The sequence below is a fragment of the Pseudonaja textilis genome, chromosome 2 (genome assembly GCF_049901715.1).
Source record: "Pseudonaja textilis isolate UNSWEBS1 chromosome 2, rPseTex1.2, whole genome shotgun sequence".
NCBI lineage: Eukaryota > Metazoa > Chordata > Lepidosauria > Squamata > Elapidae > Pseudonaja > Pseudonaja textilis.
The window spans coordinates 75,683,007-75,697,860 of NC_141991.1; the positions used below are offsets into that span (position 1 = coordinate 75,683,007).

Here is a 14,854-nt window from a genome sequence, read left to right on the forward strand (position 1 = left end):
AACAACTAGACACAAGGATAGTCTTTCCCCCATGCCATCACTCTGCTAAACAACTAATTCCCACATACTGTCAAACTACCTAGTAGGGTATATTACTATAATCCTTCTCATCTCTCCTATAAACCGATTTCTTTATCTTCTTATCACTATAACTTTGTGGCTTGTATCCTACAATTTATATTAATTGTTTTACTTAATATCCCTTAATATGATTTATGTTGATTGATTATTTACTGTGACTATCACTAAATGTTGTATCTTATGACTTATGATGAATGTATTTTATGATGATTATAATCATGATTTATCACTTTTTGCTTGTATGTACATTGAGAGCTTATGCAACTGAGATAAATTCCTTGTGTGTCCAATCACACTTGACCAATAAAGAATTCTATTCTTTACTCCTAAAAAATGTTCCAGAGGCATGACAAACAATGCATTTGACCTAATTTACAAATTCCTACCAATCACAACAAGAATCAACAAAATGTTATTCACCTAAACACATGAGGCCTAAAGAGTAACAGGGTAAATGTCCCTCTATTAAATTCAAAGCTATGAATGTCTGAACATCTTGGCAAGTGAAGACCTATATAAAAATACAATCAAATTATGCTACAGAAAGATATGAATAATCCATTCTTTTCTTTTTGATAGAACAATCCACTGTGTCAAAAACTCAGCAATCAGCTCAAAGAACTATAAGAAGATATCGTCGCAGAGATATCACCTCATTAGTAGCTATATTAACTGTGGTAAAGTAACAATAGACATCCAATATGACAATAAATGAGAATATTCCAATGCCATCTAGGCAGACACAGATGTATGTATGTATGTACCCTGTTTCTCCAACAATACGGCCTCCCCCAATAGGAAGTCCCAGCATGTTTAATAGGCATGAAATGAAATTAAGCCCCTCCCCCCAAATTAAGGCCTATATTAAAACATGCAAAATGGGGTGGTGGTGGGGGGGGGGGCTTGCCGTTAGGAAGTACTTTTGTTGCACACCCAGATATGGTGCTGCCTGCATTGACCCCGATACAAAGTGCCCCACCAACGCCGAGGTCAACATCCAAGCTTTCGCCGCCTGCCCGAAGATGCAAGGGGGGGAATTAAGTCACCCCCGAAAAGACGGCCTAGCCATTTTTTCAGGGCTCAAAAAAAAGTAAGACCCAGCCTTATATGAGAAACACGGTATGTATGTGTGAAAGTACAAATGACCATTCAAAGATCCTTTATAGGAGCAGATGAAGATTTAAGCTCAGTATAATTAAGACAGAAATCTGCATTAGCTAAACGTGTTTCTGCAGTATAACTGGTTGGGCAATTTCCTTTATCCCAGTAAGCAGAATCAAAGTTGTAATGTGGGTATTAAAGTTTAAAAATTTAGGGAACTTGGATTAATCCTGTTTCTTAAAAATGCATGCAGAAAGAGTAAAAGACTTTAAAAAAATCTCATGCTGCTAAGCAAATTAAATATATAGATCATATCATATTAGATTTAAATTTTAGAAACATGCATAAGCATGCATAAATATGGTTTAATTTGCCATTTGCAGAGAAAACCCAAACCCACAGTTTAAATTTATTCATTAATAGAAATCCTTTCAAATAATACAACTACCAGTTTTTCTTTTTATGCATATTGGTTTGGAAAAGGGAAATCTAATGTGAGAAAACGTCATGAGGCAGGGGTGTCAAACTCATGTCATCACGGCATTGTCACATGACATATCGGGACTTTTTTCCCCTTCGCTAAAGTGGGCGGGGATGGGACCAGCACATGACGCATCTGGCCCCAGGCCACGAGTTTGACATCCCTGTCATAAGGGGAAGGTGACCATCTGATCCAATTTATCCACTCACACCAACTTAAATAAATAAAGAGAAGTGAGATGTGATTATGAAACTTGAAACATGTTATTAAAGTACCGTATTTTCCAGACTATAAGCTGCTACTTTTTTCCCACACTTTGAACCCTGCGGCTTGTACAACAGTGCGGTTTCTCTATATATTTTTCTTCGCTAACTGCCTTCAGGCGGCTCAAAAATGTGACAGACGCAAGAGGTCAATGCAAAGAAGAAGACAATACCAGTAGTTTTTGGCGCGCTCAACGCAAGCAGCACGACACGCATGAACGCAAAATATTTTTCACACCCTCATCATGGAAAGTACACAAAGAAAAGCATATGATGCAGCTTTTAAGTTGAAAGCAATCGATCTGTCTATCCAGGAAGGAAATAGAGTTGCTGCATGTAAGCTTGGCGTTAATGAATCAATGGTGAGACGTTGGAGACGGCAGTGTGAAGAACTGATTCAATGCCAAAGGACAACAAAGGCTTTCAGAGGTCATAAAGGCAGATGGCCTAAACTTGAAAATGTTCTTGAGAACTGGGTGAACACACAGAGAGCAGACTGCTGAGGTGTATCCACCGTGCAGGTCCGACTGAAAGCTAAAACAATCGCCAGCGAAATGGGTATTGAAGATTTTAAAGGTGGACCGTCATGGTGTTGTAGATTTATAAGACGAAAAGATCTGTCCATCAGGGTGCGGACAACTGTCTGTTAGCAAGTCTCTTCCGACTACGAGGGAAAAGTTGCAAACTTCCACAAATTTATTGAAACAAAACTAGCCGAGAATTCCATCGGACCAGACGACATCATAAATATGGATGAAGTACCTTTAACGTTTGACCTGCCTCTAACTAGAACTGTTAAGAAGACAGGAGCGTCATCCATTATGGTGAAAACAACTGGCCACGAGAGAACGCATTTCATGTGTGTTTTGAGCTGCACTGCATCTGGACAGAAGCTTCCACCGATGGTGATTTTTAAGCGGGTGACTATGCCAAAAGAAAAACTCCCGAAAGGCATAGTCATTAAAATTAACAAAAAAGGGTGGATGATAGAAAGTCTAATGACTGAATGGCTGATGGAGTGCTACAGTAAGCGCCCGGGAGGATTTTTTCACTGGAAAAAATCATTGCTTGTTTTGGACAGTATGAGGGCCCATCAAGAGAACAAACTCAATTCCAGCTGTGATTCCTGGAGGTACAACTGAGTTTTTGCAGCCACTCAACATCAGTGTGAATCGTGCATTTAAAGCAGCACTTCGAGGTGAGTGGGAGGCTTGGATGACCAGTGGTGAGAAATCATTCACAAAAACTGGCCGCATGCGAAGCCCTTTCTTTTCTGAGGCCTGCCAATGGGTCCTAACAGCGTGGAGCAGTGTGAAAGAATCCACCAAGGGGTATCGAAAGGCTGGATTGCTGCGTGGAAAGAACATTGCAACTTCATTGGTAACTGTGCCTCGAGATGAAAGTGACATTGAGAGCGACACCGGCAGAGAGACTGAAAAGGGGTGTGATTGAGATGTTCTGAAGCTCTTCAACTCCGACACTGAAGAAGACGACTTCAGTGGTTTCAGTGCACAGGAGGAGGATGAATAAAAACATTAATGACTTTTCTGTTTTGTTTGTTCAGCTGTTTTACTGCTGTGTTACAGGCACCGTTTGGAAACAAAGTATGTAAATAAACATTTACAAAATCTTTCTGTGTAAATATATTATTTCACAACGTATATATCTGCGGCTTATAGTCTGGTGTGTCTAATATATGTAGAAAAAAATTTTTCTTTTAAAATTTAGTGGATGCAGTTTATATTCCGATGTTCTCTATAGTCCGGAAAATACGGTAGCCTTGCAGAGCTGTCTGAGAAATCTGCTTACATTTGTTTGGGTGGTATAAAAACCTATTAAGTTGCAATTCTGTGCAAGCTTAAGAGGTATCCTGTTGCACTAAGTAAATAGAATTTACTTCCATATGAGCATTCACCCAACTGAGCAGTAAATATAATACAAGCTTTTATTTAACATTTTATTTAATTTTACTTTATAGTAATAAAGAAAGAGTTTGGGTACTGAAGGAAATATTTTAAAAGGACACAAAAGTTTAAAAGTGTATCTCATTTTACTTAAAAGAAATTCTGCAATTGGAAGGAATGACCTATGTATCTTGATTAATATTAATTTATGGAGAATCTGTGCCAGGAATTTTGTGATAAAGTACACTGCTCAAAAAAATAAAGGGAACACTTAAACAACACAATGTAACTCCAAGTCAATCACACTTCTGTGAAATCAAACTGTCCACTTAGGTAGCAACACTGATTGATAATCAATTTCACATGCTGTTGTGCAAATGGAATAGACAACAGGTGGAAAGCATAGGCAGTTAGCAAGACATCCCCAATAAAGGAGTGGTTCTGCAGGTGGTGACCACAGACCACTTCTCAGTTCCTAAGCTTTCTGGCGGTTGGTTTGGTCACTTTTGAATGTTGGCGGTGCTTTCACTCTAGTGGTAGCATGAGATGGAGTCTACAACCCACACAAGTGGCTCAGGTAGCGCAGTTCATCCAGGATGGCACATCAATGCAAGCTGTGGCAAGAAGGTTTGCTGTGTCTGTCAGAGTAGTGTCCAGAGCATGGAGGTGCTACCAGGAGACAGGCCAGTACATCAGGAAACGTGGAGGAGGCCGTAGGAGGGCAACAACCTAGCATCAGGACCGCTACCTCTGCCTTTGTGCAAGGAGGGACAGGAGGAGCACTGCCAGAGCCCTGCAAAATGACCTCCAGCGGGCCACAAATGTGCATGTGGCTGCTCAAATGGTCAGAAACAGACTCCATGAAGGTGGTATGAGGTCGCAACATCCACAGGTGGGGATTGTGCTTACATCCCAACACCGTGCAGGACGTTTGGCATTTGTCAGAGAACACTAAGATTGGCAAATTCGCCACTGGCGCCCTGTGCTCTTCACAGATGAAAGCAGGTTCACACTGAGCACATGTGACAGACGTGACAGGATCTGGAGACGCCATGGAGAACGTTCTGTATCCTCCAGCATGACCGGTTAGGCAGTGGGTCAGTAATGGTGTGGGGTGGCATTTCTTTAGGGGGCCGCACAGCCCTCCATGTGCTCACCAGAGGTAGCCTGACTGCCATTAGGTACCGAGATGAGATCCTCAGACCCCTTGTGAGACCATATGCTGGTGCGGTTGGCCCTGGGTTCCTCCTAATGCAAGACAATGCTAGACCTCATGTGGCTGGAGTGTGTCATCAGTTCCTGCAAGACGAAGGCATTGATGCTATGGACTGGCCTGCCTGTTCCCCAGACCTGAATCCAATTGAGCACATCTGGAACATCATGTCTTGCTCCATCCACCAATGCCACGTTGCACCACAGACTGTCCAGGAGTTGGGGGATACTTTAGTCCAGGTGTGGGAGCAGATTCCTCAGGAGACCATCCGCCACCTCATCAAGAGCATGCCCAGGCATTATAGGGAGGTCATACAGGCACGTGGAGGCCACACACACTACCGAGCCTCATTTTGACTTGTTTTAAGGACATTACATCAAAGTTGGATCAGCCTGTAGTGTTTTTTTCCACTTTAATTTTGAGTGTAACTCCAAACCCAGACCTCCATGGGTTGCTAAATTTGATTTCCATTGATAATTTTTGTGTGATTTTGTTGTCAGCACATTCAACTATGTAATGAACAAAGTATTTAATAAGAATATTTCATTCATTCAGATCTAGGATGTCTTATTTTTGTGTTCCCTTTATTTTTTTGAGCAGTGTATATAGGATATATAGGATCTCTTTCTATTCATTTATATGATTTCATGATGGAAATTGCTGGCTACATAAAATATCTGCGACTTTAAGATTGGTGTAGCCTTCTGCCCATGCTTGGAACCCATGTGGTAAGATGAAAGTGTCCATTGTTGTATAGCTTCCCATTTTTTCCTACGCACTATTTACAGTATGGTTTTACATTAAGCAATGTTTATGCCAGAAAGGAAGAACTGAATCGAACCTCAGAGCAGATCAATAGACTTGATAGGCAAGTTGATATCAGAGGCAAAGCTAAAACCCCAACTTCAAAAAATAGGAAATAAATATCACCTTTATTTTCATAGCGTATGCAAATAATTTCCTTCTTCAATCTCCTCATTAGTATAGCTACAATATTTTCATTTCTTGTCTAAAATTGGAAAGATGTATCTCTTTAAGCATGTGTATATGTATTAATATCCATAATCCTAACTAATTTCTGAACAAGCATATTCAGGCTGTACACATGCTTGCTAGGCCACATTGCTTCCTTCACCTGCACAGTGTAATATATTCAGCTTGTTCTATTTGTTAGAGGAACAAGAAATATCTGTAGGAATTGGAATTATACACACACACACACACACACACACACACACACACACACAGTGTGTGTGTGTATGTGTGTGTATGTACAAGTTACTAGCATAAGTTCCTTCTTAAAGGTGATTATGAAAAGATAAGGGACATCCTTTTAAAATGAAGGCTGTTCTGAAGTCAGAAGTATGAACCAGCTGTATGAAATAGGGGGACATTGTACTATAATCATCACCTTTCTAAATGTTATGAGATAAAGGCCATCTCTTTTGTTAAGTCAAATTCTAGCACCTTTGACTTCTCAGGAAGTCAACCTATTTGAAAAATGATTTTAAAGAATGAGACATCTCTTAAAGAGCAGCTCTTTATCTACCAAGAATTGAGGGGATAAAGACAGGCCCAGAAAGGAAAGAGGCTTAACTTGGGCCTAGTTTTTATAATAGTGCTTCTTAGCCTCAGTAACTTTTAAGATGTATGGACTTCAACTCCCAGAATTCCCCCACCATCAAGTTGGCTGAGGAATTCTGAAAGTTGAAGTCTACATATCTTAAAGTTAATGAGGCTAAGAAACACTATAAATAAACGAGGCACTTGGGGTTAAGATATTCTGCTTTTCCCAGTAAAGTTTGGGCCATTGGCATGTCTGGCAAGGGGAAACTTTTTCTTGCCAATTAGCCAGCATCTCCTTTAGCTTAAAGATATATTCTTCACTTTAACATGTGATGACTCTAAAGCTGATACTTTAAATAATATTTTAATATTTTGAGCTCTAAAATAAACTTTAAATTCCAAACTTTAAATTGCAAGATTGTGGGGGGATAGGTTTACTATGATTTAAGATAGATGGCCATTGTAAATAGCTTTTCTAAACCATTCCTGTTTTAGGTGACTTAGGCCAACCAAAACTATAACTGCATAGTATAACTTCTAAGAACTTTTAAGTTTAAAGAGTTCTAATAGCATTAAAAAAAACATGCAGATGTAATCATTTTCCAGAATCCCTTATGAAATAAATGCAATCATTCGTTCTGCTCTTCTAAAAAAAATATCACATTGATTCTGATCCCTCAGAATAGTTCATTAAACTTGTATGCCATCCAGCTCTCAATGATTCTGGACTAATTTAATTTCAATGATTCTGGACTAATTTAATTTCAATCCTTTTTCTTACCAGTTTAAATCCATGTGCACTCCTAGAACAATAATTAAAAATGACTTCACTTGTCCTATAAAAGGGCTCAAAATCAGTGAGACTTATTTCCAAGAACTAATGCTAATAATATTCCAAATGTTATTGAAAATCTGTGTAGTAGTACTATATAATAGTCTTTGTTATGTCTGTCTAATCTTATTGAAGTTGAATAAAAATTGATGGTCCTTTTGCATCAGAATTGAATTATTTATATTGTATGTATAAGTTTGTACCTTAAACATCTTTGTAGTTTATTCAAAGGCAAACTTATAATCAAGACTTGAGTTCTAGATTCCCATTTGATTCAGACCATGGAATAAGTTTTAAACAGCTATTTCAAGGATTACAAATTCTGATTAAATTAGTCCATGCTATATACAAAATGTATCAGTCTCAGGTTATTTTCAGCCATGTCTTTCATAACTGTTACTAGCTATCTAGTCTTGTTTCAGCATTGGAATAGGGAAAAATACTGTAACTCCTCCCTTCCAATATATCTGTTCTATTTCTATTCAACAGTATCCCAAGACCATTCAGATTGATTTGTAAAAACCCTATTTCTCTGAAACAAAAGGATTACTATTTATTACTTCAAATGGAGACAGTCAGTTTGGTGTTGTGGTTAAAGCATCAGGCTAGAAATCAGGAGACGATGATTTCTAGTCCTACCTTAAGAGCAAAACCAGTTGGATGACCTTGGGCCAGTCACTTTTCCTCAGCCCTAGGAAGAAGGTAATGAAAACAACTTCTAAAACCCTTGCCAGACTTACTTAGGTAGTTGCCAGAAATTAACACTGACTTGATGAGATAACTTCCCTCTCTGGATGGATGCTTTTGTTGAGTAATTGGAGTGAATATTGCTATTCGCTAATGTTTGTGATTTAAAAAATTGCTCCAGTCTACCCATGCAGCACAGGGAACATGTGAAACTTGTCTAGTTTTGTGACAAAAAAAGGACAAAGAACAGAAAACAACCGCATTTTGATTTAAAGAGACTTCTAGAGAGAGAAAAAGAGAGAAATTAAAGGGTAGATCTATTCATCTTCTGATTGTGAATCTAGCTTCCCATTTTTTTATGAATAACTTTTTTGGTGTGTAATGTACCCAACAATGTAATATATATTCAGTAAATTAATATCTCATAACAGACCGCAAAATGTTGTTCCCCAGCATTTTGCAAGGGTTATGGGAGTGGATTGTTTGAAATCTATCCAGGTTTAATGCATTAAAATTAGTGTTTTAACTAATGGAAAACTCACTAACGTTCAGTGATTTGATACAGAATTCCGGCAGGATAGTTCAAAAGAGCTTAATCTTCAGTTCAATTTTACCAACTGATTGAAATAATTATTTTTTTGCACTAACATATTGTCTCATCTTTAGGTTGGACAATTCCCTGTTCCAGTTACTTACATTGCTGTAAGACGAACATAGTATAGGTAGTCCTTGACTTAGAACTATTTGTTTGGCAACCATTCAAAATTACAACAGCATTGAAAAAGTAACTTATAATCATAGACGTAGTCCTCACATTTACCAATATTGCTGTATCCCCATGGTCACCTGATCAATATTCAGATATGTGACAACTGGCATGTATTTATGATATTTTCAGCATTCTGGGAAGAAGTGGTATTCAGCAGGTTCTGACCAGTTGTGGAGAACCAGTAGTGGGAATTTTGAGTAGTTTGGAGAATTGGCCTCTGACTGGAGATTTTACAGTATCCTTGCCCTGCCGTGCCCACCAAGCCACACCAACAGAACCGGTAGTAAAAAAATTTGAATCCCACCACTAGTTTATATGATTTATAAATCATATCAATGATTTAGTTGATTGTAGAATTTTTATAATTTGTTCTGGATTGGATTCCGAGTTGCTTCCTCACAGAAAGTCAATGGGAGAAGCCAGATTTGCTTAACAACCGGAGTGATTCACTTAACAACCATGGTAGTAAAGGTTGTAAAAATCAGGCACCACTTTGCTTAGCAGTGGAAGTTCTGGTCCCAGTTGTGGTTGTAAGTTAAGGACTATTTGTGTTGCAAATTTGTTTTGGCCTCAACATTTTGTGTGTTCAGAATAAAAGCTACAGTAACTTCCGAGTTGGGCAAAATTTCTAATCACTCTACACAGAAATTTTAAATTAATCTCTTTTATGACTTGGTTGTAGTGTTGTATTCAAATCAAGTAGTTATATTTAAAATGTTGATTATCAATTCCAGAAATAGGATATTCCAACCTATTGAACTACCTATTGCCTTACATCACAGGAAACCAATGATACTCCATGCAGCATGTAATAAGATTGCTGGGTTAGCTATTTAGCAGACAGCACGGATTCAAGCAATGTTTACTATAGCAGAGAATTATTTCTGTATTCTTGTTTTGTGGTAAAATATATGATTCTAGCATTGGGCTATTGGAATAGTAATCTTTCAACAGATGTATGACCAGTTGAAACTATTTATAGAAATCTTTGCTTGTCATTACGTTGTAGAGCAATTTGTGCTGGCTCAGGAATCTCAAAGTCTTAATTCACTTACATGGAAGAATGAACACACCAAGCATCTTTGTAATAGCATGCCTGCACTTACAAGACAATTTAATATATGCATATGCACTAACCTACCAGCAACAGAGCTTTAAAAATCCATGCGTGCTTGCAATAATTTTAGCCAAAGCAACTGGCATGGATCAAAGCAATAATCTTGACTTGACTTACCAATCAGATGAATTGCCAGAGGGATTTTCATAAATACCAGGAAAACTGATGCTCTGATTGCTATAATTCTGACACTGGGAGCTTTCGTGTTCCACTTCATTTCCTGAACCAGAGGCATTTTGTCCACCTGCATCAGAAAAGTTCTTCTCTGCCTCTCTTCCCATTGCTACAAATTCACTGTCTGGTGCAGAACTGATGTCCAGGTTGGTTAGCATATCTGTCAATAAGGGAGCAGATTCAAAGCTTCCAGTTTCTTCTGTTCCTGAATCTGAAAAATACAGACATTGGTGACATACAAACTCAAGGTGATGCTCTGTACCCTGATCATTGCTTAAGATAGAGAATGATTCCAGAGAGCTTTTATAGCAATTCCTCTTTTTATCTGGGAAATTCCGTGCTATTTCCTTGTTCAAATTATTTTGATATGTCAAGTGAAACTCAACAGTAAAGAATCAAAATAATGAGTGGTCATTTAATAACAGACACTTTGAATAGGAATCTCTCTGAAATTTAATATATAACCGACAGTTGCTTTGTAGATAGATGCGCAGCACATGGATTTAGCAAATAAACAATATAATCTAGAGCCAGTAGAAGAGAAATAAGTTGTTTCAATAAAGTAAATGGTTTTTAAAAATCCTTTAGAAAGTTTTTATAATGATCCCAGGCATAGCTTAAATAAAATGTCAATTGTAGGAGTGTACATTTTACAAATATGATAAGCTGTGCGTATAATTTAATTATGCCTGTATTAATGTATCCAGTATGTATACATTCTTGTTAGGAATGTTCCAAAGAACTTGTGTGGGAGCCTCAGGAATATTTTGCCTGCCTAGCACTGGAGAAAAAAATAACTTTGAGCTTTTTTTTAATGAAAATGATGCATAGAAGATATAATTTAAATAAGTAACATAAATAAATATGATGCTTCTTAGTTTTTAGACATTAGCAGCATGATCTGCTATATGAAAATTCTCTAATCTTTCTTTCCCACAAAATTATTTCAGTTATTTCAGAATTTTTTTAAAAAATTCTTTCCCTCAAAGGGGAAAAGAAAAACCTCCAAACTTACCTTCAGGAACCCAAAGAAATGCGCTAGATGCTACAGCCCCCAAATCATTTTCAGCAATACATAGATATATTCCAGAATCTTCAGGGAAAGCTTCTGTTATCACCAAAGAACAAACTTCCTCTGAGAAAAGCAAAAAGTTAATGACATAATAAATATACAATAAATAAATGTATAAGCATGATATTACAGACCCACTCATGTTAGTAGGAACTGGTTTTTTTCATAAATTTACAATATATTGCTATAAACAGACTAGTTCACTGATGAAGCACAAAAACTACTTAAGTAGGTGAGCTTTATAAATGAAGTTCCTAATTCACACCTAGAATGCTACAGAATGTAAGATTTTTTTAAAAAAGTTGGTGGAGGGGAGGAGGAAAACAGGCAAAAGTAATCAGCACAATGACTTACACAGTGGGAAGTGCTTTTAATGATGGGATGTGAGTGTGCACTCAGTGCATTCAAATAATGCATCAAAGATCTGGAAACCCAACAAGAATGGGTGGGTTTTTTTTGAGCAGTCAAAATCTGAAGGGCATTAACCTTAGAGTGCTGCAAATGCACTTCCCACAGCAGTTTTGGAGGGCTGATAAAAAAAAATATTATATGAGCTAAAAATGTTCCCTTGTGGAAAAGGGGCCATCAAAGCTACAGCGCATGTCCTGCTACATTGCATCTTCTATAGGGATTCACAGACTCAATTTCTAACATCTCTCCTAATAAAACTCTCTGGAAACACTGATCACGTTTATGTACAACTGCTGTTATCAGATAAACATCATTATTATTACTTTTAATAACTACACAGTTGAGTAGAGCAAAACAGCTGAGTGCATTATCATATGCCCAAAAAACGGCAATTGCAGTTTGAACAAATAACAATAGCACTTAGACTTATATACCTCTTTACAGTGCTTTTACAGACCTCTCTAAGTGGTTTACAGAGTTAGTCACCTTGATAGGATGGAAGGCTGAGTCAACCTTGAACCTGGTGAGATTTGAACTGCCAAATTGCAGTCAGCCAGCAGTCAGCAGAAGTAGCCTGCAGTACTGCATTCTAACCACTGTGCCACCGTGGCTCAAATACTACCATAAAAGTGCCCTAGTGACAGAATCGAATCTATTACTGAATAGATTTGTCTTAGTGAATGCAAAGCATTCTGAATTTAGTACAAATAGTCCTTGTTTAGTAACATTCCATTAGTTAAAATAGTGATGAAAAGGTTACTTTGTGAGCAGTTCCTCCTCCCCCCAAGCTTTTGCAAAGAAAAGCTGAGCTGTTGGTCCCAGTGGTGATCATTAAATGAGGATTATCTGTAGAATACCAAACCAAGATTGCAAAACCCCAAACAACCACAAGATGCCGGAAAACAAGTCCTTTGCTGATATCTATTGTAGTAATTTTCATAGATAAATCTGGTAGCCCTAACTTCATAGAAAGTTGAAAGCAGCTAAGTGCAGATTTGAGAGTAGGTTTATTAAAATCAGTGGGACTGATTGCCAAGCAAATATCTAAGATTGAGCTATAAGCAGTCCTTCTACAGTATAGCAAGAACCTAACTATTAGGTGGATATTATTTAACCATATTCCCCTTGAAGCCACCTGAATTTTTCATGGGTTACAAGGACAACATATAACTTGTTAAATATTCTTTTTCACATCCAGCTACAAGGTTCTGTGCACAGTGGCAGAGAGTTGTGAACTGGTATGTGTCTGTCTTGAACTAGGCCTTGCTAGGCTGGATTCTTTGGTTCTTCTCCCAGTTCTTGCAACTTTTTATTTAAAAGTACTTACCAGGGACCATAGATGAGCATGCCTCTGTTAAAGATAGAAAGAGACAAGAGGATTTAATTATGAACAACAATTTTGTGGATTCAGAAAGTGAAAATGTAAAACAACTGCTCAAAGGCAATTACAACTGCAGATCATGCCCACAATCACAAATTTTACCCTCTCCTGGTTCCTACTCACTAAGATCCAGGCGGTAACATAGATTCTGTCCCCTTCAGGCCTATATGCAACTATTAAAAGGTGCAAGAATTCTGCCATATTTGCTTCTGAGCATCCTGCTTTGCAAATCATATTAAATCTTGAAATAACATACTGATATTATAAATCCATTTATCTGAATTCTGTATTGATTCCCAAAGCAACATCCGTGCCTGCAGTAGGGCCTCTGAACCTTTTTCTGAACAGCCATTTTGCTATTTTCTCATAAACTTCTTTTCATCTCATGGGGAAAATATTGCTATGACGAAGCAGAAAACGGCCAGAAAGGATAGAATGAGCCTCAGAACAATTCTGTAGTTAATTTTCTTTTTTTAAAAAAGCATAGAAGCTATATTGTATTTCATATTTTTTACTTTAGGTAAGCCTTTCAGGTTAATTCAATACTGCCCAAATAGTGGACTTTAAATCACAAAAATTATGTAAATAAACTTTCTATTTCTAATAGTATGTGCAATGGAAACTGAGACTTAATAAACTAGTAACATTATGTTAGAGTTGAATCAATAATTGGTTTCGCCCTTGTGTCTGCTTTTGAACTTCCTGTATAAATGTGATTAGCTACAGTGTGACCCACAATAAATATATAAATATATAAATATATATATATATATATATATTTATATATATTATATATATATATATATATATATATATATATATATATATATATATATATATATATTTGACTGAATCTATTATTTTTCAGACCCACAAAAGGCAGAATGAGGCAGGAATAGATCTATATGTAATGCCCACCATAGCAAAAGCAGCACTTAGATATCTGGATGTTGTAATATTTCTGTTACCAGAGTTCCAAGAAATAAATGGGTGTTTCAGATGATCCTAGCAAATATTGTAAAATATGCAAATATGTATGTTAATATGAAACTCTCAAACCTAGTAAATACATAGTAAGACTAGCCTTATTGATATGAATCCCCCCCTGTGAAGTGGAAACTTTGGGTAATTTCACTGGAATGTCTGTCGTATTAAGAGACATTTGAAATGAAGTATGGATTCTGTACAAATGCTGTCTGGAGTGTCATACAAGCTTTGCGTTCCATGCTAATCACCTTATTGGTTTTTAATCTGTTCTATGTGTTACCTAATACAACACATTTGTTTTTATTCTAATGCCTGGTATGTGGTCAGTCCTTTGCTTTGCTCAGACCCTCTTCCTGTTACCTCTGTATCCGCTTTACATATCTGACAGAAAACAGATGAGTTCAAAAGGCATGTGTTATTGGAAAAAAGCCAGAACACATATTTGTTGTACAAATTCAGTCCTGGGTTCCTATTCCATTTATCTCATCTCATTTACATTTTCAATAAAAGATTGCTGGGTTTGTTTGTTTGTTTTGAGTCTTTATACTAGGATAATTTTCTCTTGATACTTTTATACTGGAATATACAGGGTACACCATGCTTAAATCAATTCACTTTTTAGAAGGTATGCTTATAATTTTGTTGTTATTTTTTTGGGGGGAGGGGGGGTCATGTGAAAATAAACCTGTCTGATGATACAAGAATTATCTGATTTTCTTGAAAGTCCAGTCCAATACCAAAAATAAGTTAATGTTCCTGAGAGCATAATTAAATCTTGGTCAAATTCACATGTAATATTAATCCACAGTTCAGCT

General features: G+C 37.2%; 1 protein-coding gene across 4 annotated transcripts in view; it reads right to left on the reverse strand.

Annotated features, from left to right (window-relative positions):
* Positions 1-14,854, reverse strand: part of MYOT (myotilin) — a 54,955-nt gene that overhangs the window by 23,989 nt on the left and 16,112 nt on the right. For all 4 annotated transcript variants that reach the window (XM_026696526.2, XM_087924348.1, XM_087924347.1 and 1 more), the window contains exons 4-6: positions 12,999-13,022; positions 11,204-11,323; positions 10,132-10,399 (exon numbers count right to left, since the gene is read on the reverse strand). In XM_026696526.2, coding sequence (XP_026552311.1) covers positions 10,132-10,399; positions 11,204-11,323; positions 12,999-13,022 — 412 coding nt within the window. The remainder of the gene's footprint in view (positions 1-10,131; positions 10,400-11,203; positions 11,324-12,998; positions 13,023-14,854) is intronic.